This window comes from Vollenhovia emeryi, unplaced genomic scaffold (genome assembly GCF_000949405.1).
Source record: "Vollenhovia emeryi isolate VEMERY1.0 unplaced genomic scaffold, V.emery_V1.0 DF939153.1, whole genome shotgun sequence".
Taxonomy (NCBI): domain Eukaryota; kingdom Metazoa; phylum Arthropoda; class Insecta; order Hymenoptera; family Formicidae; genus Vollenhovia; species Vollenhovia emeryi.
In genome coordinates, this window is record NW_011967213.1 from 1,959,173 (window position 1) to 1,986,436 (window position 27,264).

Here is a 27,264-nt window from a genome sequence, read left to right on the forward strand (position 1 = left end):
GTCTTAGGCCGGCCTACCGCCCAATTCGAGCGCGTGGCAGATGTGATCGCCCGGCGATCGATATTGCTATGCGCAGATCTCGCCACGCGCTCGAATTGGGCGGTAGGCCGGCCTAAGACAACGATTTTTCATAATTAATTACTCGTTAACTATTACGAAAATTGCAAAATGGTACAGGACTTTTCCGTTCATCTCGATCCGTTCTACCTTCTCAAAAATTTTGTCGGATACGGAAAGACTCACCCTGTATACATTGCGTTCACTATGTTCATCGGTTACATCACTTTGCACTCATAAAGAATTGTACAAGAAAGCATCTTTCAAAGAAAAGATAAGTAATCCTATACGAATGTATAAACTTATCCGTATTCACAAATAGATTTGATATCGCCAGTAACATCTCATATTAAGAGCCTATCTCATAATAGGGGACGTTGCTCTATTAAGATAACATGATACTAAAGCGTAGACAAAGCTGCCTGACAAGCACGTTCATTAACGTGTTTCGGAGAAACGATAGCGGCTGTCGGGAAGAATACGACGGCGTTTTATCTACTTGCTCGAGCAGGATGAAGAAAGATCGCGCGGTGTTGCTTATCTCGGCGACCGTGCGCGGCCGACGGTGCGTCGGACGCGGCGTATTTCGGTGAGCGCGAAGTGCGTTTCCCGGTAGAAAATTCATAAACCTCTTATCGTGAAGCAAATTCGACCTCCGTCATTGTCGGACGGGATTGATAAAAATAGCTCTCGCTGCAAAGCCGAGCGCGATTAATTCATCTCAACATATGTTCGAATAATGCAGCGTACATCTGTTTCCTTTCACGCTAACGTCGATAATGAATGGCACTGCAAGTCGATAATACATTCCCGGAGAAAGAACAATAGACGTCCAGTCTTATCGCCAAATCTACATTTGATAAGCGAGTCAACATTTCTTTCTCAGAAATCATTCAAGTATGCAAAAGAGTATTCGCTTCGGAGAACCAAAATTTACGAATTTCAATAAGTGTTTGCACGTGTTATATTTAACAAACGACAAGTAAATAAGGAGACCAAGTTCTACGAGCTTTTAGGTTAACAATTTAATTTATGCGCGGTTGCGAGTGTGGCGCAGAGAAATGTGCGCTGCTCAGTAACCAAATGAACGAAAAGATCCGAGTTTAAATCCACGGACACCGCTGGTGCTTTTCGGAATCTCCCGAAGGAAAGTGGTAACCACCGAAAGTATTTTGCCACGCATACCCCTTTAGGGGTATAGCCCTCAAACATGGGAGGTTTCCTTCAGCAAGGTTTAGCAGCAGCCTACCGAACATGAAGTAAAACCAAATGCTCAAGTACCAGAACGAGGGATAAAACAGGCTTTAAGCCTAATACACGAGGAAGAAGAATTTAATTGATGTATAATTCAATATTGTTACATTTGAATATATAAGATAGCGATATAAGAATTTCAGCAATTAATAAAATTCATGAGGCTCTTAGGTGAAAACACAAATACGAAGTAATAAAGGAGTAAGAGCCAGGACAGAACGTTAGTGTCTGAATAATTTTAATTTTAAGTCCATTGCGAAAAATAAAGCCAGAGTTTGAACCTGGACCTTCCTCTCACTAGGCGGGCGTCATAAGAATTTTGATTTCCGGAAGTTCTTCGACTCTCGACAATTTTCTCAATCAAATATCTTTCTTGAGGAAAAAAAACGTCGGATATACGAGGGATATCCGGTAAGTAAGGTTGCAACATTTTTAAAAAATTTAAAAAGGCATATATTTTAACGAACTTACAGGTGTTGTTAATATAGTTGCGCACTATTTTTCAACATAGTCGCCTTCAACTTCAATGCATTTTGTCAGCCGTAAGACGAGTTCTTTTATGCTAGCATCATAAAACTCTCGCGCCAACTTTATATCACTAACGATTTCATGAACAACAATACGTGAAATTTCAGGACACATTTCATGGAGGTCGTCAAATTGTCGGACGGCGATCGGAAAGAGGGTGTTCTCCAATTTTGTGCGCAATTTCCAGGAATTTCAACGATGGAAGGACGGACGTTCACGATGAAGAGAGAAGTGGACGGCCGTTTGTTGTGTCCGATAAAATTGTGTACAAAATTGAAAGAACACCTTCTTTCCGATTGTCGTTCGACAATTGACGATCTCCATGAAACGTGTCCTAAAATTTCACGTACTGTTGTTCATGCAATCGTAAGTGATATGAAGTTGGCGCGAGAGCTTTGATACTGGCATAAAAAAATTCGTCCCACGGCTGACAAAATGTACAATTACATTAACAACATCTGTAAAATTCATTAAAATATATTCCCATTTGAATTTTAAAAAAATGTTGCAACGTTACTTACCGGATATCCCTCGTACCTACATAATTGTTGTAAGACAGAGAATAGTGCAGATAATTACGTAATACGGCGACATTCTCCAAAGTATGCGTTACGAAATCCGGAGTAATTATTTAACATCCGTCATACGATCGCCGGGAGAGCAGTATCGGTTACGTCGCATCGGGGCGCATCGACGTGTCGCGTTCACCACAAATTACTTTCATCATCACCGCGGTTAGTGATGATCGCCACCTTTCCCGGGTCGTCGTTTGCCAGCGCGGGGCTGGCCCGTGCGTGCGCTATATACGCGTACACGTGAGAATATTGATTCCGCCGCGTCAGCTGCTTGCTTTGCCCGCTCGCCCGCTCGCTTGCTTGCGCTCGTCGTGGCTCGGTTAGTCTGCCGCATTCTAACCCACATTCACGTGCACACCGCCACGCGGCCGCGCACAAGTTACCGACTAGGATATCCCCATTCCGAGCGCCCGGTGCTTTCCACTGTATCGGATTTGTCGGATAAGCGACGGATATCGATGCCCCCGAGCGGAATTGCAGCTTGAGCATCCGTAATCGCGACTCCGAGCCTCTCTCGGCCCCCGTTAACTTCTCCGCCATCGAGGGAAATTGTAAAACCGCCGCGGAAATGTTTCTCATTACGTTTCAATTCCAAGTTAAATATCTCCTTCTCTCCCTCTCTCTTTTTAATTTTGCCCGTAATTAGATTGAACGGCGCCAAGAAATTGCGTTAGGACGCAATAGAAATGTTCAATCTACTCAAACAGGCAGAAAAATGAATAATCTGAAATGTTCGTACGAATTACATTGCTTCAAACGACTTAGGAAAGCGGGGTTTTTTTTAAACTAAGCTAAAGGTCTGTGTCCACGTTGCTAGAACTTGGTCCAAGTTCTAATTTTAAAGCTATTCCGTAAAAGCTGCGAGTTGATTGGCTTTACATTTCTCGGAACTAACACGTGGACCAAGTTCTAGCATCGTGGGCACAGGCCTTAACTGTAAATGACACTGAAGTCACATGGTGTGCTGATGTCCAAAGATTTTGCCTTATGTTTTATTCGGTTTAAACGAGTTTCACTGCTGAAGAAGACCCGAAGAAGGGTCGAAACGTTTGTTTCTTATTAAAGAGAAATTCAGACTCTTTTGTGTGAGAACCGAGTTCTGTTCATTTTGTGGCTCTCATTGGCACTTTCCCCCTTTCTACGTACAGGCCTTAACGCTTGTCACGAGGAAAACCCGAAGACGAACATCAGGCACGGAATATCCCGACGCTCTATGCAACGAAATAGCGGATTGATAATGGGCTCAGGCATGAGTGCGTAATTGCGGAAGCGAGAAGATCGCTTCCGATACGCGACCCGATGGGAATCGTTTAATGCTTCCTTAACGGGAATCCCGCGGGCGGGGTCACGACCGCTATTCTTTATCCGCCATGCGCCATCCGGTCCTATAATGCAGGTCCTATCCGATAACGCGCGCGGCAAACTGCATTCAATAATGTCCACCGTCACGCGAGTGGTACAAGCAGCATTAATCCGGCTGATCCGTTTAAATAAGCCACATCCAAGCCTGATATGCGAATCCTTTGACCGTAAAACCTTTTGTTTGCTTACGATGACGAAGCGAGCTGTAGTCCACGTTCGGTAGCCGGGGATAATCGCCGACGGCGTCAACGTACTTCGGTTATGATTGTTAAACCACTCGCGTCCGATCCGATATTTACGATTCGCCCGAATCAAACTTGACAATTTGCACTTCCACGTGGGTGCAAATTTGCCCGCACGCTGCTCGGTGTTTGTCTCGTGATTTCACCGTGAGCGAACGTAATGGCGGGCTGAAATAATTAGGCGAAATATTTCTAACGACGACCGTTTAGACTATTAAAACCAGATTTCACCAGTTCGTTCAATTTAACCGCAGCTTAATGAGTGCCTGTCGTCTCTCTTTCTCTCGAATTCTAGTTTTAGAAAAAGGGCAAGTGGTCTACTAGATTCACGAAGTTGGTTGTTTTAAACGTTCAATTATCAATGTACCGATCTCTCGAGAATTGTTAAATGTGTTCGTCTCATAACAGTGTGGGCCATATTGGCCCTTTGTTAAATGAAACATGGGTACTGAGGGTAAACGAGAATCTTACGTTTCAATTTACGGGGGTGTCCCCGAGTGCTGGCTGCCATTCTTCGACCTACTTCTTCCAGCCCATCTTTCTTCGGTAAATATTTGATTGACCTATCTCGTTAAATTCCAACGTTGAATTATCTTTGTCAAGCAAATCTCAAATTAAGGGCCCGCCCGTGTAAAATTGAGTAAACGATAAAAATCCTAAAACTATTTGTTCCGCTTCGAAATCCACGTATACATTTCTGCAATCTTGAATTTTTTTTTACGGCCGGTAAATTAGAAACCATGTGAACTCCACCGCCGCTTCGTTAAGGAAAATTCTATTCCACGCTATGCGAAGAATATTTTTGCATAAAGAAAGATCGATCATAGCGGCGCGGAACACCCCGCCGTGTCGAGGCAAGTAAAAAGTTAATGCACGTGCTGCGAGCGCTATTCAGGATTATTCAGGAAACATTGGCGCAAAAGCGTGAAACCCGACTCCTTTGTTTCTGGGCACGCTCGGCGATCTCGAACGGATGCATTGACCCGCTCAAAAGTACCGTTCTCTAATTGCGGTGAACGCGGACCGTGAAAAGTAACAAACACAAGGTAGAATCGAAATTGATAGTTTCGGCCCGCGGGACGAAGGGTGAGAAAAAGTGCCGGGATGAAAGTCGCTTTTTTTTGGAGGTTTAACCTCGAGAGATCGTAGCAAAAGCGGGTAATGTGTCGCAATTAGAGTGCGATCTCGTCGAGTTTGCCTTCTCTCGGATTTCCAGATGTTTAGGTAAAATCGCGCAAAAAGCATTATCGATTTGTAAAGTTTAAATGAGAAATATGTTCGCAATTGTTCTCATACGTCGAAATTGAACCAGCGTTCGCGATATTTAATTCTTCTCTGTTGTTCGCGAATATTTTCTCTGCCGTTGCTGTGTTTGTACAAATGTAAATTTCTAATTGACAGAGATAAAAAAAAAGCCGATACACTTTATTTATCTTAGAGGATAAAATAACTGAAATGATGTTTCGTTTTATGTTCGGGCTTCAAGGGGTTGATATCGCCGCGAGAGAGGGCTAATCACACAACTATCGTCGAGAGGACACGACCAGGCGTGCGGTCGAAGGATTACGTAAGTTTACATAATTCAGCCAGACGTGACTATCACTCGTGGCTCTACTCGATCACATTCTCAGAGCAAATTGCAGGCTCCGACGCATGCAATAGCTCAAAATGCGCCAGGATAGATCCGCCGCGGTCCATTTATCATGAAAAGAATTAGACGCGAAAATGGAGTAGATTGGGGAATGGATAAAAACAGATAATTTCGACGTTTGGAGAGAGGAATATAGAGATAGCAACGGAAACAATAACGTGCGACTTACGCGGAGATAAAAGCTCGCTAAATGATTTAGTGCCGGGGAAAGTAATCAGCAGGCACAATTTCGTGAATTCCAAGAAAAGAAAAGCAGCCAATTTCTCACATAATAAAAAAATCATTAATATAAAGAACGGACTAAACTACTGTTCGTGTTTCTTCTTTTTCTCTTTCATCTTCTTCTTCTTCCCTTCCTTTCAGTACCGTATAAAGTATCACAATGCGGTCGCCGGACCTCACGTTATGTACTTTCGCGAAATCTTTTGTTCCTCAAAAGGGAGAAAATGTAACTTCGGCGCAAATGGCACTACATTATCCACGCCGCTCTTTATCCTCATTCGATGTGACGCAAAGTTACCCGTGCTCTATTGTAGCTTAATACTATCCTACACATTTGTATCTCTCGTAAAAAGTTTGCGTGGCGGACTTATCGCTTTCGTGCACTAGACCCTTCGTTCCGTTCGCGTTACCCGCTTCCCTGCCAATCGCCATCGGAGACTAATCGCTGCTGCACGTTACCGAATAGAAAATCGCTGTGCGACCGACCGTAAAATGTTAAGGGATTGCCATTAATGTGATGTAAGACGCTCCATTGCGCGTTGTAAAACGCGCGGATGGTTTCAAGTTTTTGTGTCGCGTTCACGTAATCGAATCTTCTCAACTATGAAAGAGCCGACATAACAACAACTTGAAGAATAGTGTTCTAAAAACGTTCGGCTCTTAAACACATTTCTACAATACCTTCTAATTTAACATAAAATTAAAACCAGCGTTTGCCTTCTTTGGCGTAAAGATCGTTCAAGCGACAAATCGTTTAAATGCGTTATTTACCCATTTCGTGGTCGAGTTTTTCCGGCATCAGAGCATACTGACCTGCAACACAAAGAACGATAGATATGTCAAAACGTGTTGGGTTAATCCAGAGATAAGTGAACCTACGATTTCAGAGTAGCTTTATCGACGGAACAAAGAGCTCGATATGAAGATATGATTTTGTACAAATGTGGCGATGTAATTTTCCGTCGCAATCTACGATCGAAGATGTGAATTGTATTGCTCAGAATGAGGCGATAAGCGAATCTGCGATTGCAGATATGCTTTATCGCCGGGACGAGCTCGATACGAAGATATCGCTTGCAAAAATGTGTGACAATATTTCCTGTCTACGATCAGAGACGCGAATCACGTTACTCATTCAGGATAACGTAAAATAATGCAACGTTAATGCACACGAGCGAGATATTTTAATTAAAAAATGTTTGATGTAAAATAAAATTCTGGCTAAATTATTGATGCACATTTTGTTATTTTCTGTCTACTCAACATAAAGAAACTACACGGAGAGAATGTTCTCTTAAATTTTCCTTGAAAATCGTGTAATCGTGGGATAACATGGCATTTTGAAGAACCTTATGAGAGTTTTTAGAAATTTTACCATATATGTTACTAGTAAAATATATGGTAAAATTTCAAAAACTTCTCATAAGGTTCCTTGAAATACCGTGTTGTTCCATGATTGCATAATTTTCAGGATAAATTTTAAGAGAAAATTCTCTCCGTGTACTATCTCTTGAAATGTTTGAGAAAAGTTAGAAATTAATTGTACTTTAGAAAATATCAATCAGAAATTGTATTTTTCAAATACTATCGTAATATCTATTATTCTATCATTAAAAACCGACCTGACTTTTCAAAGAATTTTAAAATTATCAACTCCAATTTTCCAGACTTATTTCATAGATGACATTATAACAAATTACAGTTGCGCAAATGTAAATTGGATATTTGCTCGCAGTTAATAATTATATGAAATTGGTTAACGGAACCGATAATGTCGATAGCACAAGTCATCATGGTAATAGCCATTAATACGACAGAGGATGATGGTAACTGAGTCAATGGAATAATATTCCCTTGAACGTACCAAGTCGCCATCGAGTGAAAGGTAGGTTCGTCGAGAATAACAGGATTCAAAGCGTTTAGCGAAATACGTGTACAAGTTGTATAAATAAACGTCCGGGAGTGGATGAATCATGGTAGAAAAATCTTTAAAAAAAAAATTCCTCGCATATTCGGAATCGGCCTCCACGTTTCTATCGCTGGGCAATCTGCGCACGAAAAATTCGAAACAAATCCCAAGTCCTTTTTTGCGTAATTCTAACTCTTTCAACCACGGAATTTACCAACTAGAAAGATTCAGAAGAAAAATCGGCACAAGTCGCAATTTACATTCAATCTACTAAATTTCAATAATTCGTATTTCAGCGGCGTCAAATTAAAATATTTTTCAAACAAAATTCAAGATAGCGACATGAATAACATTTCATTATCCATTTAGATTCGCAGAGCTCAATTCGCATGTCTGAGCTGCAGCTTTTTTGAACTTTGATTCGAGAGATATTTTATTAAAGGCGACTTGCGTCGAAACTTGACGGAAATAACGCCGCGCGACCACCCTCCGTCAGTTCTGGGACAACCAGTAGAACGGTAGCCGGTTATTGTCAAGCGTAGCTTCTTTCCCATTGCTGCCCGTGGGAATTAAGCGCACCGGTCCGTCAGACAACCGCTACGAACCACCGAGGACTACCGCGAAGCGCTGTTTGTTCCTGAAGGCGGTAGTATTACCGTGTGCCGAGCGAAGAATATAACGTGTTTCTTTCAGCTAGTCACGATATAACGCGGTTGTAACATGCGATAAGTATGCATGGTCCTCGTACACGGAATCGTGTCTATTACAATGTACAGCGGCGGGTGAACCGGATCTAAAGTTAAAATTCTTCGCGCTCATTGACTCACTCGCATTCGCTTCGCGTTCGGTTGGTCTGTTAATTATCCTAATTTCCAGCCGGGAAACAAATTTATCCATTAACGCGCTATAGATTTCTCTTTGTCTTTTTATCTTTTTTTTTGGACGCGTATCTGTAACTTTGATTCGCTTTCTAAGTTCGCTCGCCGAAACATGCTGTAAGATTCAGTTCCTGAAATAATTCAGCAGACTTGAAAGTCGAACAAGCAACGCTATTGTACAGCTGAGATAAGGTGTAGTTGAACTTTTGAACTGCTCTTGGGCTCTTTATCAAAATCCTTATCAAATAACTCTATTTGATCCGTGATAAGTTTAAGGTATCGAAATAATTTATTCGTTTTAAGAGATTGTGTAAAATTCCTCGGAATAAAATATGGTATATGAATTTCAATTAAGATATTTTTATTATATTATGCACACAGACATAAAAGAGTGTATTATCCTAGAAATAAATTTCTCGGTTAAAATTTCTACGTTTTCTTTTTTTATTTCTATATCGAATATATTTATTTCTACTTCCCCCTACATGTGCCTACCTCTCGTCTCCGCATTTTACACATCTAAGATATCAAAAATTTGTCTATTACATCATTGCATGTAAAATTAAAAATCGCATAAAGCACAATATTATAATATCAAATTTATCGCCTTCTGCAACATTTGTGTTACATTCCATAGAGCAAAAACTCTAAATTTACCATCAAAATAGACCTCTTTCTTATTTTCTCTAATTTCATCCTGCATAATCTATGTAATCTCACATCGCCACATCCCAGGCATCGAGATGAACAATTATCTATTATATTCTCAGGGCAGTTCATGGCAACCGTGTATCCGAGTTGGAAGGTTTCGACCGGGGGATCGATGCTTCGAGACGTCGGGTCGCGCAGGAGCAGATCGAGACGCGAGTACATGCCCATGCGATCAGCTGTGCCGGATACCCGGTGGCCTCAACAAAGCGCTCCACGTGTGCATTCAACCCTTCTGAGTCATCCTACCCCCCTTTATGCCCCGCGGACCACTTCCCTCTCATTGTAGCGGCTCCTCTCCTCAACGTGTGACGCAAAGTGTCGCACTGGAGATACGCCGAGAGAGAAAGCAACAGGGAGAAACGGAGAGGGCCGTGCCGCAGAAAGAGAAGACGACGGAACGAGCCGACGGGGAGAGTCTTATTGATTTTTTCGAACATCTGATCGGCGAGACGGAGCAGACGAAAGATGGGGAGGAGATTGCTGAACAAGGATAGCGAGACGAGGCTGGAGGAGCGAGTAGGAGCAAGTCTTTGCGTCTTCTTCCATCCCTCTCCTGTTCGATGGCCTTCGGTGAAGTCTTCAGTGTCTTGTAACTGTGTTGCCACGGTAACAGCCTAGATTCCAGAGAAAAGTTGGAGAAGACGCGGAGCAGATGGATGAAGCTCAGAGAGAAGGAGAGGAAAAGAGAACGCGAAGAGGAAACAAGCGAGGAAGGAGCTCATGTTACGCGGCCGCGTCCCTTTGTTCCAGATTTCCGTGCCACTCGCGGTATTCGCAAGAATTAACACATCGCGGAGCACAGACATGCAAATGCGACGGCGCATTCAAAAGTTAGATGGGTAATTCGGTGAATACGTAGATGAGAGGGCACGAATATACAGTTGAAGTTCGACGTGATGTATAATTAACTGCTGTCGTTACCCGATCGAGACTAGTTGCTGAAACATTTCCCTCGATATTTTAGAGAAACGAGGGAAATTCTCGTATACGCTTTTTATCGAATGCAATATCAATTACACATCAAAGACACTTTTATTTCTCCCTTTCTCTCTCTAAAAAAAAATGGATTTTTATTAAATCTATTTTTTATTAAATCTAGATTTCGTCGAAAATCTAGCCCCAGGATTTTCCGGTAAGTAATGTGGACCTACCAATACTTGAAATGCTGTTCTTTCTCCCGATTTATGCCGCTAATTAGAACAAACAGCCCTCGGAAAATTGTTTAATTAACAGTATGTGTGCCTCTGTTTGTGCTTGCCAAATAAATGATCCACGTAACGTCTATCGGTCCCTCATTCCCTTCGTTGAACCGTATTTACCGAGAACCCGCGAAATGATGCAAGAGCACACGTAGGTTCACGTATCCCCACTGCGTGTGTGGAACCACTGAAGACCAAAAGTTCGGAGGAAGCGAAAGTATTACAGGGAAAAAACCGCGAAAGCTACTTTGCCACGGAGTCATCAACTCGTACTTCTTTCTTTCTTTTATCTGCAAGAAGTACATTGCGGCAACTCTTTTATTCGTCCTCATAATACACCGAAAAGAGTTGTAATATATATACGGCAAAATTAAAAGTATTTTAGTGAAATTACAATGTTTATACATATATATAGTTTTATTCTATGATAAATTATAATTATTATGATAAAATAATATCTCTAATAATTAATGTGAGGCACTATAATTTCCTGTTTATATATTGTACCTTTCTTATGATTTTGTTCATTTCTTCAAATAAAAAGTCTAGCGAGAGAACGGCTTTACTGGGAATTAAAATATTATAATCTTCTTATTTTAAATATTTCACACATAAAAGCAACTTAATCCATCCGAATAAAGTTTCTCAGCGGCATTTTTAATTATTTTAATATGTAAGATAGACAAAAGATTTCAGGAAAAGAGGAGAATGCGAGAATCTATTTCTTCTTCCGATGAAAATTGCAATTCTGATTGTGACAGGTCGTGGTATGATTACGACAGCTTAATTATCATTACGACGATTCGCGTTATACAAGCGGCGAATCAAGCAAACGAGATGTCAGAGATGTTCATAAATATACGATGGGAAACGCAATCGCACCGGTGATTATACGTGCTCGATCGAAATAGACACCGGTTTTAGCGCTTTTTCACTAGGAAGTATAGATCGTCCGCAATTGTTTTCTGGCTAACCATCGCCCTTTCGGCGAAAAGCTTTCACGTGAAAAATCGCCGGGATAATAAATCGACTCGCTTGTAAAATCATTACTTCGTTCACGCACCAGTGGCTTATTAAACAGATCGTGCCGCTTGCATCACCGCGACAAATAACGTGCGATAGAAAACTGTTTTTTTTTTGCAAACCATTCGGTTACTGCAAATTCAACGGGAGACAAATTGAATAAAGCTGTATCTGATTAATCCTGGCGAACCGAAATACTTTTTGTATAAATGCAAATATGAATAGAGTAGCATTTCCAACACTTTTTTGAAATGTTGGTAATTTACAAAGAGATATTCTTATATAATGAAGGCAATAACTGTGGTATTTCTTACGTTTTCCGTATCTTTTTAAGGGCAATCCCCCGGTTTAACTGATAATTTAAGACCGTCATTTGTCGGGGAGTTTCGGAGGAAACAAATTTTAAAAAAGATGGTTATTTTTCACGGGATCACGTAACACCCTGTATAAATCTAACACATTAGTCGCTAAAGATCACCGCAATTAAAATAGATTCGCTCCAAACGAACTAAAATTCCCGACCGCTCAGCAGTAAGTAAGGTTGCAGGTCTGATTACATTTCTGCAGCCTCGCTCTTGATTTCTCGTCTCATCCTCGTTCCAACGACTAACCCAGCATCTCGGAGTTAGCAGACCCGCACCGGTGGACGGACTCAACATCCCGCGTAACGATGGGCATCTTGCCAGACCAGAACGTTCCGCATGCCAGAATACATAGAGCGCGATAATCCAACCGCTCGTGCCGCGTTTCGAAAGATTTAAGGACGAAAATAAGGTCCCGCTGAAAACTGCCGCGGCTTGCCCGAGCGATTTTCAGATGAAAGAAAGCGACCGCGTTACAATGATTCGCGGGATGATAAGATCGTAAGGTAAAGAGGGAAAAGGCAGAAATACACGTTTGACCTCGGAAGTCCACACACTAGGGGAGATCACAGAATCTTCTTTTTGTTAAAATTTTGCTAAAATTACCGGAGAGAGAGAGAGAGAGAGAGAGAGGGGGATAGATATTTGTCTTAAAATAAAATTATACGGTATCTTGTTGACATTGCAAATAATAGAAATCAACTATGATATAACTTTTATTAAATATATAAAACTTGAAGGAACAAATAATCCAGATTTGAAGAATTTCATTTTTCTAAGTAGGTATATATAATTATAAAACTCAAAATTGATAATGAGACATAAATTGCCTATCTTTGCCACGAAAGTTTACTCTCAAGCCCCTAATTATTCTCAGATATATTTAAATTTCCATGTATATATAAAGTAAAGTTTTCGCGAATTAAATTTCAAAGTTGCAAACAGAAAAAATACCGCCTCTTGTTTAATTTCGCGAATTTTAATGTAAAGCCCAGTTAAAATATTTGATGCTAAAAATTAAAAGAATATTCAGAGGTGGCGATCCAGTCAATAGTTCTAAAGACAGATGTGAAAAATAGTTCTGCACATTTCGGCTCGTCCGATCAATGGCACGCTGTGGATTGAATGGGTGTGTATCTCGCCAACACATCTCGGTATTGATGTAAAGCTTGTGACGCGTATCATTCAGAATTCGTACACATTCCGTGTGTTTGTGACATTACACGTACGAACGCACCCACATGTACTTGTACAGTTGACAGAAGCGGCGGTGTTAAGGTATATACTTATATCACCGCATACGACAATGAATCTTTCAGAAGATGCGTGGGTTTACGTCACGTGAGGTATGATTTCAAGTTGGCGTGACTACGGAGACCGTAGCAAAGGTAAAGAACGACTTGTACTCTTCGTACGTGGGTTTTACCGGGCGAAACCATTCAGACGGAAACGGCTGAAACGGCGTTTTATCGCGGCGGCTTACATACTTTATGCATATTTATAGGGAGACACATTGTTCCTTTCTTACAAGACAATGAGTTGGCATGCGCTATAATAGATTCTAAATGTTTATAATTGTTGGTATATCGCAACGATTTCCAAGTTTACGAATGTTCTGTGTGTATTGTAAATTCTTCTAATAAATTCCAAGCTTAACAAACGATTTAGCAATTTGTTGAAATGTATCGCACTGCATTAATTTAGCCAGTAATATATGGATTAATAAATATTAATCAATCGTTAGTAAATATCTTTCCTCTCCCGACATCACACGTTACAAAAGTTTTATGAAAAATGTTAGAATTGTAAAGTATCTTCCAAGGATTAAATGTTTTTTAGTGACTTAGCTAGGAAATTAGAGGCGATACACAAGATTTTGGACTTTACAAAATTTATGTCTCATTATCAATTTTGAGTTTTATAATTATATATACCTACTTAGAAAAATGAAATTCTTCAAATCTGGATTATTTGTTCCTTCAAGTTTTATATATTTAATAAAAGTTATATCATAGTTGATTTCTATTATTTGCAATGTCAACAAGATACCGTATAATTTTATTTTAAGACAAATATTTAAAATTTTTCAAATTCATGTAAATACCATATCGTAATTGTCTGTATTGTGTTTTATCCATTGTACACTACGTAAGTATGTGAATAACACATAAGTAATTAGAGATTATTATATACGGATGAATTATTAGGTCAAAAAATCATTAATAACATCTGAATTATTTTGAATGTGCTATCCTAGTGAATACGAATAGAATCGCGATCGCGAATTTCGGTCAAGAACGCATCTGGTAAAACCGGTGACGAGCGCATCGATCCTAAGGATGTCAAACCGGAAGTGCCGAAAAGGAAAGGAGTTCTAGGTCGGGGGCTCCGCGAACCCAACGGGCTGTAACCCAGTTTCTCGAAATGCGTGGTCGGGTTCCCGCGATGCGTCACATACTACATGCGCGTATGTGTGACATGTGTGGTTGAACGTACAGCCGATCGCACCTTCGCCAATCCATCATCGGCATGCACTGCCGCACATATCGATTATAACGTGCCGATACTTTCGTTCCGATTAGATCGCTCGCCCGAGTTCGCTTTTATTTAAAACATGCCACGAGAAATATAAACGAGCTCTCTCCCTCTCTCTCTCTCTCTCTCTTTTCATCGATATTACTAATTATAATGCATGTATACGCTATTACACGTGCACACCGGGTGATTCATTAGTGCGCCTTTCATCTGTATCTCTGGCGTTTCTAAATTTAAAATGGAATGACGCAAGCGACGATGAGTGGATTTTAAACGACGCACTTTCTATTCGTCATACGTTGTGAGAATTTATAGACTTTTTTTCTGCGACGATAATTACAACAATGCTATTTAACTTTCGCACCTGATTATTCTCATCAAGCTGCAGCATTTATCATATTTGTGAATATTACAGTTAATATACATTATGACCTGCGTATAATATTAATAAATCAACTAATTTTAATTTCATTCAATATATAATATATGAATTATTAATTATTGTCAAAAATAAAACCGAGATGGAAAAGACATGTTTCATTTACTTCCTACTTTTTGTTGTCATTTTATTGAGGACGTTTTCCGAAATTAAGAAAAAAAGAGACAAAAAATTTGTTTCGTGTATTTCTTTTTGTTTCCCATTGCCATTTTATTTGTTGAGGATGGAAACGATTTTCAAAAGGATATTCATTACCGCCAGAGATAGGTCGACTTCCGCTAAAGAACAATATTTAGCGGAAGTACGCGCTGCAGAACGAAAGTCAACGACCACGGTGTGCGCTCGCGGCTTGACAATGGGACATTTTTTTCACTTATAATCAGTAAAAATGGTTGTACGCGGTAGTTTCTGCGTTAGAAATATCCATAACTTGCGGTTACGTCTCCACTTTCACTCTTATCTAAACTTCTCATTGTAATTTCTTACAAATCAACGAGAATATTTTATATATACGCATGTAAAAAAAATTTTTGCAATTGCTACATTAGAGACGCTAATATGCAGAGACCCTTATCAGTTTTAATTAATTATTTCTTTCTTTGCACATCTTATTAGAGAATAAGTTAAACAAAGCAATGACAGTTACGAAGTTATTCAGACACAAAAATCTAAGAATTTTGATAGATTACGTTCCATATATGTAAATTTATTGATTTTGGATTACCCGTTATAATTATTTGTACTGCATTTAATTAATCGCGCGCACAATCGCGCCCTAGACCTCGATACTTATCATCGATTTGTATAATGTTTGTTATAAATTCATCCTAGTTTTGAATTGAATTTTATCTTAACAGAAAAGAGAGACGAGAGAGATTAAATAATTTATACAATCCTTTAACATCTAACGTTAAAAATTAACATTTAGCGATGAATTATAGCCTCCCATAAAGTTTTAATAAACGACAAATCGATTCTATAAATCAAGAATTTATGAAATAACTTCCGGCGATTCTGTCGATATCCGATATTAATAATCCACTCCTACAGGGAGTCCGATTCGAACAATACAGCGTACCGCGGTGCAAGATGCGGTGCACACGGGAGATGCGTGCTTTCTGATCAAACGGGCGGATCTGCGCGGGAAGCTCATTATCGGCGAAGAGTGAAAGTGCATCCGCGTAGCGGCCATCAGCTTTGTTAACACTCATTTTTTCCGGCAGCGCTTTCGCACGAATCGGCAATTCCGCTCGGTCTAGCGATTTAGAATCGCCTTATACCGTTATCGGCGAACAAATATCCAATCTACGTGCCTGAAGTGCAAGCCCGTGAATTACAATTGCAAAACGCCCGCGAGCTTACGCAACGCATTCGCGCGCTATCGATGCTATAATCGCGCGGCTGTTCCGCGGAGCGGAATTAAAACGGATACACAGGTTTTAAGGTGAAAACAGGTAAACACGCATTAGACTTCATCTCCGATAGTTGGAAAATGAGCGGGGGGAAAAAATTGCTCCGCATTGTATCTGCTTTTCTAACTGCTCGTAAGAGGAAATAGGTGCATTAAGACAATAATCCTGAAATTACGATGAAAGAAACATTTTTAATAATATCAATAATATTTTCTCACTTGCAATTAGATAAAATGGAAAAGAATCCGCTACCAGCGCACTTAATTCGCAAAAATCTTAAAAATCGAGAAGATCTTGCATTCCAGTGAGATTCTGCAAGATCGAGTTAAATTTAGAACTAATTCTAGATCTAGATAATGAAATACAGACCTAGCTTGCAACTCAATTTGGGAGTAAACTGATTTATTGCCAACTAACTATATATACGAGCCATATCGACGGACCATAGCCGATAGTAAAAGAAACCGCAGACTGAGAATAATGGTCCGACGAATAATATCGATCGTGCGAGGGCTCTTTCGAAAAGTGTTGCGCCCGTAAATATAGCCAGGTACTCCTCTCGAAGGTACTATTATCCTAAACGCCGAACGATCGTCAGTTTCTCCTGTCATGCTAAATTGTTTTCGCGATAATCGGCGGTTCGCGTTCCGCAGAAAATAAACGGCAGACAACGTCCCTTTGCACCCCCGAGAGAGCGAAGGCTCAATTTCGGTTGTTGCGAAGTAGCTCCAACGTCTTTGGAAAGAATTATCATGTTATAATTGCCAAAAACATGAATCGGTATTCACGCCGCAGGACTTGGCATAATTTTGTGTTACATTATCATACTTTATTGGACACGTCTCCCTCTTCAATCTTCGAGCTAGGGTGGTCAATATTCAATAGATCCTGTTTAAGGTCAATAGCTTTCTTCCTAAATATTTCTAATAATAGGCGAACGTTATTGTGATTTGCCACGCCTTTTCTCTATCTCGCTCCCGCGAACGGCTTCGAAAGAGATACTACGCAAGTTTTCCCGTTCTTGAAGATACCCTCGGTCGCTTTCACTCGTTTTTCCACTTACTTTCTACAAACAGGCCGTCTCCTTTTTCTTTGCTCGCGTCGAGGAAACAGGACCGACGAACGCGCTTTGCCGGTCGCTTTGTTCATGCAATGACTACTTGTCAACAACTATACTTTACAGAAAGAGAGAGAATGCACATCACTTTCTGCTTTAAAGTTTTCACAAAATGAAAAGCTTGTACACGAGCTATGCATTTAGCCTTAAATATATGGTCATGTAATTTTCTTAATTTTTTTAACTTTCTCCGAGAAAAATAGCATTTGCTTACTGATAAGTATGCGGCAGCTTACATACCGTAGTTTGGTTTGAATGACTACTTCTATTTTGCAGTAATTTCAATTTTTAACGAGGCCTTAAAAAGAAATGATTCGTCGATTCGATATTCGTTAAAACAAAGCTGTGAAAGCTCGATAAAATCTAGAGATAACACCTGAGCGAGTAGGCGATAATACTGCAAACGTGATGATCTTCAGATTAGATAAATAGAACTCAGAATTAAAGCGCATTTGCGATACAAAGCACAAGATATACAGACACGTGAGAGATAATTATATGTTTATCGATAACATGAACTTACACTTTATCTCCGTTTATATAGAAAAAAAGTGCAATCATATGATTTTTTACTGCCTTAAAGAATAATAGTTTGCTAGAAAATTACAGACGACGACAAACACAAATTATAATTTGTTTAAAATTATTTAAACCCGTATTTATAGTACGTCGATAGAAAATTGATATGTAACGCAGCGAAAGAAAGTGTAAAATAAAATGTTTTACAAAATATCTTTAAGAACTGTTTCTCGATATTAAGTTATGATTCCGCATCGAACAATTAAAAAATTAGTATATTAGAAAACTAAGAATTTACGACAAGAAATTAATTACTTCACTAGAAAATTCAAACTAATGGCATCAAGGCTTTTATTATACACGGCACTATTTCCTTTCGTGGGCAACATATCCACGACCAAAACCCAAATATTTTTTCGGCAGCTATTTACTGACCTGAGAGGTAGGATTTGGCGCAAATGATGTAGCCACACATCCGCCCTATCTTCGTCCACACAGTCTTGAAGAGCTCGAAGTTGTACATCGGTAAACAATGATAATCGCCCCTTTCTCCGATCTCTTCCTCGATCGTCCCGCCTCGGCACCCGCGCGCTTGCACGTCGCAAGACATGTATTTTGTCGTGCACGAGTGTCGTTGAACCCGCGCGTGGATTCACGCGGCGAAATGTCACACCGATCGTTTAGCAATTTCCGAGATCTCGGCTCCAAATCACGCGCGAGATCATGCGATCGTCTTATGTTCGCGTGAACAAGGTGCGCCCATAATTCTTACAAGACATTCACGATATCGAGTGTCGATACTGACCGGTGAATCACTCAATCACAATTTATCACTCGATTATTAGCCGTACAAACGACATAATGTGATGATTATCGTCGTTATATCTATTATACTGACATCTATGTTATGCTATCGTTCTTCGAGTACTTTAGAATGTAATAAGAAATTGAGATATTTTCTCAAGAATTAGTTAGTAATGAGCAATGGTTAGTAATAAGTAATAAGAGGTTGAGGCATTTGAAGAATTATGCAATCGCAAGTGCTTCGCGTACTGAAAACTACTTTAAATTCCGCATTGATCGGAAATATAAGTAGAGATATAAATCAGGACTCGGTATTATACTTTTAGAATTAGGCTCGGTTTTTTATTTTCTGGTTAACCAGAAGTTAGTCTCCATCTTTTTCTATATTATTATCTAAGAAGAGACGGGTAGTCGACTAATCTCTAATTAACATTTAACCGGAAAATGAAAAATCGGGCCTAGTCTCTTAGTCCCATTTACCTTAGAGTTTACTATCGAGAATAATTGTCAGAAACACAAATGTCACAATTGCGGCGCGTTCGAACAAAACAAGAAAACGTGTATTACTTCATTTATAAATTGTATAATATTGCTTTTCACTTTTCATTATTTTGTTTTCTGAATACTGTACTTTGGTATGCGATCCTTTTCTAATTGTAAGATCTTAAACTTTCAAGTCTATTCTGCTTACCACTGTAATTCAGGGCTGTTTTCGCGGCGAACTCTCACTGTTCATTCCGAGTTTCATAATTTTTATCATTAAAGGTAATTCTCAAAGTGAAACTCTAAAGTATACGCCATGTTTTAAAGAGACTCGGAGACCAATAATGAACGAGCTGGAGCGAGCAGTCGAAACGCAATCGGCACGATAAGCAATTAATTGTAATCGTTGACTCATCATTAAATCGTGCTGTATCGTGACACGATCCTAATGATCGCGTATTATGTCACGGAAAGTGCATTTTGTGTACTGTCATTTTATAGTGACGTTCGTACACGCGGTCCGTCCCTCTTTAACCAGCTGAGAAAACACGAAATTACGCGTACACCCACGTAATTTTCTCGTCCGACGAGTCCGCGGTGATTATTGTGCTCTTACACTACCGTGCAAGACCATATTTCAAACTGTTTAAACTGAGCGACCACCTGTCAGATAAACCCGTAATTCTAGAAACCTCGTGCACACAGCGTTTCGTAAGGTTTTCGAGCGAGAAATATGAAATTGCTTCTTTCTTGCGACAAATTTTATCGGTCTAAAGAAAATGTAAAGGATTTTTGACAAATTAAACATTGAACGTGTATATAAATTCATAATAACAATCGCTCTTGAATTACATCGAATCTTACACGCTATTGAATGATGTCAACGTCGATTTTTGATAAACCAATGAGTATATGATGCTGAATCGTTCCAGTGTGTAATATTTAGTAAAATAAATTATAACAAATCGAAGATATTATTCAAAGAAAATATTTCAATAAAGAATAATAATTCAATTGATCTTCTTTTGACCGACAGAAAGTGTTTGAAATTTATGTTTCTCAAGCACTTTCATACATTGACGAATTTGGCAACGTGTAATCGCAGCATGCACCGACGAGCACCGTTTATCAAGCTAGAGGAATACGCATAGTAAACGTCACTTGTCGACGATGACGATATAGTGACAATATAAATTAATACATATTTTCTGGAAACATGAATTTTTCACGCGTGCGTATACGCAAAAATACATTTTTATCTTATTATTTAATAATTCTCACTCTCTATTATAATATTTTATCGCCAACAGCTACTTCAATATTAAACGAGCAAAACCGTGACTCAGACAGATATATTTAGCGCAACCGGAAATCATTTATCGCGAAGTTATAAACATAGCCAGCAATAAATTGAAATCGATTATCGAAGTGAGATGATATCACATTATAAAATGGAGTAACAATTTGATCCAGTGGAAAAATTCGTATTTGTACAAATTTAATGCTAACTTGGCCCGTTTTTATAAATAAAAAAAAATTATTCAATATTCTAATAAAAAAATATATAGCGATGCGTCATAAGATTCAGGTTTGCAATAAAATTGTGAAGTACATAAGAAATTATTTGCCACTGGATACGTATCGCAAACTCGCTGTAGTGTCAGACTGGTTTGCATTTGTAAAAAATCAAAGGCCTTGAATGCGAAAGTCAAGTCGACTTCCGACGTTAAGTGAAAGCGAAAAAGCAGTCCAAAACATTTGAAAATCTTACCGAACATAGTCCGATTCGTAACTTCGGAACACTTGAAAATCATATATCGAAGGTGCATTTTTTGCGACTAAATAAATTCTTTCGCAGTTTCGATTTTGCTATAGAAATAAGATTCGTCCGAATTTCAGAGTCAAAAGTGCATTTCTATATTATCATTGAGCACTAAATTATATAACTAATTTACTATAAAATACTACAAATGCAATGCAGCTTTAAGTGTCGTTTGAAAAGAACATTACGTTAGGTTAATCTTTTTATATGCAGATAGTTTCGAGATTTTAGATATTCATATATTCAAATGTTCAATTACTTTTTTTACCACTTTTACTAGCAAAGAAAAACATATGAGAACGAAACGAACAGTGATATGTGCATGCGGATACGCGGTGCGTTTTGTGATAAATGCACACCGTCGTTACGGCGATAACGGAAACGATTAGCGTTTTGCTGCTTATCCATAATAAGGCAAGTACAAAAAGTGACGTCAATGTTTTATCTCGGAAAAAAATTATTTTCTATCTGACGTTATCGGACGCCATACGCTTGTATTTCCTACGGCATAATACTAGGAAACGTTAAACTGATTGCAAAGCAGCTCACGCGATCACTAGCTACCATCAATAATACGATCATTTTTGTTATTTTTTAATAAACATCCTGACTTTTTAATCCTTTCACTTCTTACCCAAAGTTTCCTTGTTTTACCTAAAATACGTTTTTATTTTTAAATTTGTATTTTTGTTAGTATAAAATAAATTTTCTTTGTGAAGGAATGTGAAATCTCCTGATGTCAGGTTTTTAGATATAAATTAACATAACTTGTTATTTAACACAAATGTAAAAATTTAAACTAGATATGATAATTACACGAATCTCTTTATCCTACTTCACTTTCAACTTTCGCGAATAATTCGCGAATAATTTTACGTCTAATTACTTATCTCATATAATCTAGACTACCTTATTCAGATTTAAATTATTTAATTAATATAAACACATAAAAATATCCTTACAAGCTGCTAGAAAAATCTTTGTACAGCACTAATATTTAGCAGTAAATTTTCAGTTTAAACTCACAAAATAAGTTTCTACTTTATATGCGGGGATTCAACTAGACTATAATCTTACATCAGATTTCACCTAATTTCCAAATCATTCTAGATAGCAGACATTTAAATGTCACAGTATTTCAGATGTCAAGGCATCGTTGCGAGATCAATAGCGAAAAAATGTACAGTAGATTCCATCTTAATTTCTGTTATGTCACTCAACATTGCGCAATATTGTTGCCATCGGTATCTCGTCTTTTTTTTGCACCGTATGAATTTTAACGTTACGAAAAGTATCATGTGTGATTAACGAACAGCGAGTGTTGCGCAATGTCTCTAATGCAAAGTAGTTCGTTTCAATTTTTGTCTTTCGCATACCACTTCCGGTGTCAAACGCAACATCAATGCGATATGACACACAGACAGGAAATAGCGATATTAAAAAGCTATGATCTACCAAATATATTACTCATTTTCAATATTAGTTTAAATGACTAATGTAGCACAATGTCAAGTACATGATAATTTTCCAACGTGTACCAATAAAAATTGCTTACACAACGATAGCCGAGTATTCTCTAATACCTTCAATATATCGTACTCTTCCAATACTAATGCAATGTATCTAAAAAACATATGAAATGTAATATATATAATTCCTCAGATATCTAATGCGTATAGTAATTCTGTTACTCGCGAGATTACATATTTTTACGGTAATAATAAAGTTCTTCAAAATATCTCTGAACATTAATCAAATATTTTCGAGACTTGCAACAAAATATAATTGATGTAGTAAAAATAAAATTCTTTTTAATCAAATGCCGCATCCTTCAATAATATCGGATATAATTATGCAATGACATAAATTCGGATATTCCAAGAATGACTCAATAAATTACACAGAAACTTCCATGTAACTATTAAGTTCAGGTGAATCAAGCGTTTAAGAATATAATTACAAAATTTACTCTAATTTTCAAAAAATACTATAGTAATTCAATATTCTGCAATATTAATAGCGCGATGAAAACAATTTCTTACATTCGTAACAAAAAACGTTCGGTAATTATCAAAATTCTAATTATTCTAGAGTATTACGCAACCTTTCGTTATTAACGCTGTGTACAAAGCTAATCCGAGCGAACGAACGTGAATAAATATGAATAAACTTGCTTCAACGAGTGCCATCGCGGCAGCCACAGTTTGCATTTATCGCAAGGCTGTTTATTCATGCTCGCTTCGTTTGAATCTGACTTAAGATCTGTTGTGACATGCGCAATGTCAAATATTGCGTCAAATAATGATATCGAATGTGCTGTTTAATTCAAATGGGTCTCATTGCCGTATATAAAAAATTATCATATCACTCGCTCCAGCGTGGAAAAGTTTAATACGCGTACTCGGAAGAACGATATCAAGATAATCGACAAAATATCGAAGGCATTGATAGGATTTCTTTCTCACTTGGCTCTTTGAATAATTCTCGGATTTTCGTCACCGAGTAAAGCATACTCAGATTCTCAACACTTGGAATTAGCACAACTTTCGCACTGTTTTTCGGACCGCGACACTGTTGCGCTCAAGTTGGAGCTACTTTAGTCCGTATCGCTTATTCTACTGGGATACTATTATCTCGAAGGCTAGAGAGAACTGCTCGAAGATCCTGCCCTCCGGAGGGACTTGGAACTTTCACGAATCTACGTCGCCAAGTTCATAAATCACTCATCCAAGACCGCGCCGAGAAACTTAGTATATTTGCAGTCACGACTCTTCTATGAAGCAATATAAATTTTGGTTCGAGTCAATTCCCATGACCACGGAGACGGGAAAGTGCACTTTACACCGGCTATTCGCAATTCAATCGCGTAGTACATAGAGATTACTTTCGCCTATCTCATGTCGCGCGGAAGCCTAAGCTCAGATTACACCGGCCGCGAGGCCCGATATTAATCGGCGCGATTCGTGCGTGCGTATCACGAGCCAAGTTACGAACCGGTTGCGCGTACTCGAGCTGACTGACTGACTAACTGACTGACTGAGAGGTTAACGCTAGTGAGTACGAGTGGAGTGTGTGGTAGGATCGGGGGACGACTTCTATGCCTACGCACGACTTCGCCTGTACGTGTAGAAAATGGACGTAAGTGTGCAATCGTGTGTGTTCACAGGTGCGCCGCGCACACGCACGTGCGTGTACGCGTACGAGCGCTAAGCGTCCGTGATTTCACATGGACGCACATGATTTGTATATATTTAAGACTCATTAATTCATAAGAACGGAAGTGTGGCCAGTGTCATACTAACACAAATCGGCTCTCTCTACGAAAAGCGCGACAAGTGTGACGAATCAAGAAATGTATTATCGTTGATTTAATTCAATTTTTATTTCAGTTTAATTTTAATTTTAATTTTATTCAACGTGAATACAGTCTTGTCTTATTAAATGCAACCCACACTTTTTCGTCAATTAATTTACGTGAAATACTGAGACTATTAAATTTATCGAGCACTTTATTATTAGTCGGAACAGAAAAAAGAAAGATTTAGCGATTTCCAAGTAATCACGTACAGATATTGTAGATACAAACAGGATGATCAGATGCTATCTCTGTTTTTTTTTATCGTAATGCTGAAGTATCAGTCTTGTGAAATCTCTCTTTGTTTCGTTAGTAAAAAAATCGCGTTATCTTTTCTTTCCCAAACATTTACATATTTTTGCACTCCGATGGAGAAACCGATAAATTCCGAAAGAGAGACGTACCGAATGTATTCCCTTCTACTTTGTTGCCGAACACTGACAACGATGCACTTACACCGATAATACGATATCATTGTTTTCGAATACTCTTAATCTTCCACGCGGCGGATATTGTAGACCGGGCAACAAGGTCGGTGGAAGATTTCGAGATTACCGGGACGTTTATCTCGTTTTTCCTGGCACAGTACCAACCGCGCGGTCGAATCGTTAACCGGAAGCCGGAGTGCCGGAATGAGTATACTATCAAGACAAAATTTGTGCCACATGCGACGGTGGGCCCTCTCGGATCAACTCTCGCGCTCGCTTAACTTTTCCCCCGGACAACGCGCGGATCGTTTCTCCACCGCAGCCTAAATTGCTACTCTTGCTGAAGTGCATTAAAGTAAATGTGTACGAGCAGCGTTTAAAAGTTGCACTTTAATGAAGCCGCTAACCGAAAATACAGCAATTCCGCGACATCTCGAGTAATAAACGACAATTTTCATCAAAGGCACTAACTAAATGCTAATGCTCGGAATGCCTGAGTCGCCCCTACGATACATTTGTTGCTGCTCCAAATGATACGTTCTCGGATCACAGAAATAAGTGTCTGATAGCTAAATTTAATATCGCCGTTAAAACGAGTTACGGGCTATACGCGTCATCTCGATGGGACCATGTTCGATGGGACGCTTCCTACCAGCGTGCTGTTGACGACGGTCGAGGGCAAAAAAATAACAATTATTAATTCGCAGCCGCGTGGCAAAGGGGCGCACCAACGACGTGGCTGACAATGAGTTCAGTTCGCTTGGCCCCAATCGACGGTGACGCCATCGATATAAAGTTGCACGCGTGTGTTGACTAACTGTACTTCGCATGAGAGTACGGGCGGTACACATACACGTAAGCGGGGTGTCCCGGAACCATCGCCGTTCCTCTTAACTATTAAGGATAACAAGAGAATGATGGGGTCAATAGTCATTGAATTATAACCAATCGGAGACGGCACGGCTAGGGGGGGCAAATTAATGATTTTAGAAAAATTAAACTTATTGTTAATTTTAAAGCGCAAAGCAGACGGTTCGTATATTTAATAAGTCTTACTCTTATAGAATTTGAATTTGCCAGAAGACAGTCTAAACACGACAAATTAAAGACCTGCGGGTAGTAATGGATTGTATGTACACGGAAAGAACAATGTAGCTGCTGTAGCTAAAACTTAGCAAAATAGAGACAGCTAATATTTTTAGTTGTGATAGCTCAATATTTTGCTACGACAACAAACCGTTTGCTGTCGCACCTAATACAATAGACACAGTAGCAAAATATTGAGCTATCACAACTAAAATATTAGCTGTCCCTATTTTGCTAAGTTTTAGCTACAGCAGCTACATTGTTTTTTCCGTGTATATACGCGAACTCAAGTCCTTTCAAAAGACCTCATTTTAAGTTTACGTGATTTCAGGTTTAGGCATAAAAATATAAACTCAAGTACTGCCAAGAATAAGAAACATTAGTCAACAACTTGAAGTAACATTTCCAGTTATAGATTTCAGCATATTCTTTTTGTTGAAAATTAATAAACTGAAGTAAAAATCACTTCAACAACAAGACGAAAATAATCATTTATAATCATTTGAACAAAAACTATTAAGAAAACGGCACAAATTCATTTTTTTATTTATATATATTTAATACGCATGTAGGACTTCGATGACACTTGAGCTTATATGCGCGCTTGTGTGTATAAACGACAAAAAGATAGTGGTCAGCTCTCGTACGTGCTCCGACATACGAGTACTGTATGTAATATAGAGGAGGCGACTATGACCGATGACACAAATAAATGTCGATTGTTCTCGTTATCTTCCGACCGCGCAGTGCCCGAGACAATACGAGACGCCAGTTTCTTCCAGCCGCGCGACGCGTCGAGTGAAAAGCCTTCGAGGGAATTGAAAATCTCACTCACAGCACTCTTGACACTATTATTTGAATCATTCTACGTGGAATATGTAGGTGCAGCACCATTAGATACGGTGCGTAAATGGAAAAGTAAAGTAACTGCAGAGTACTACGATTACGTATAAAATAAAGTCGTAAAATCTTTCAATTCCGCCGTTTACAGCATCGTAAAACAATACTAGGATAAGGCAATTTCGCAAAAGCATTTTATACCGGTTCATTTTGCGAAATTAATTGCGAACAGTAAAAGTTGACGGTTTGAAAAAAAATTAGAGTTCCGAATAAGTAACAGTTTTTCGATATAAATCATACTACACTATATATTTCAAAATCTTCTTTTTAATTTTTTTATAACGGAACAAGTACAAAATATTTGTAGTACTTCTTTTTATATTTCTAATTTCATTGTAATAAAGTGGTTTTCATTTAATTATTAAGAGACACGTGCGCACGAAATGGCGTA

General features: G+C 38.9%; 1 protein-coding gene across 8 annotated transcripts in view; it reads right to left on the reverse strand.

Annotated features, from left to right (window-relative positions):
* Positions 1-27,264, reverse strand: part of LOC105565376 (serine/threonine-protein kinase tricorner) — a 153,593-nt gene that overhangs the window by 47,100 nt on the left and 79,229 nt on the right. For 3 of the 8 annotated variants that reach the window (XM_012018517.1, XM_012018511.1, XM_012018518.1), the window contains one exon: positions 6,663-6,704. The exons of 2 other annotated variants lie outside the window; for them this stretch is intronic. In XM_012018517.1, the coding sequence (XP_011873907.1) occupies positions 6,663-6,704 (42 nt within the window). Of the gene's footprint in view, positions 1-6,662; positions 6,705-18,430; positions 18,902-23,569; positions 24,120-27,264 lie in introns of those variants that run through there. 3 more of the 8 variants (XM_012018515.1, XM_012018513.1, XM_012018516.1) reach the window with 3 other exon arrangements.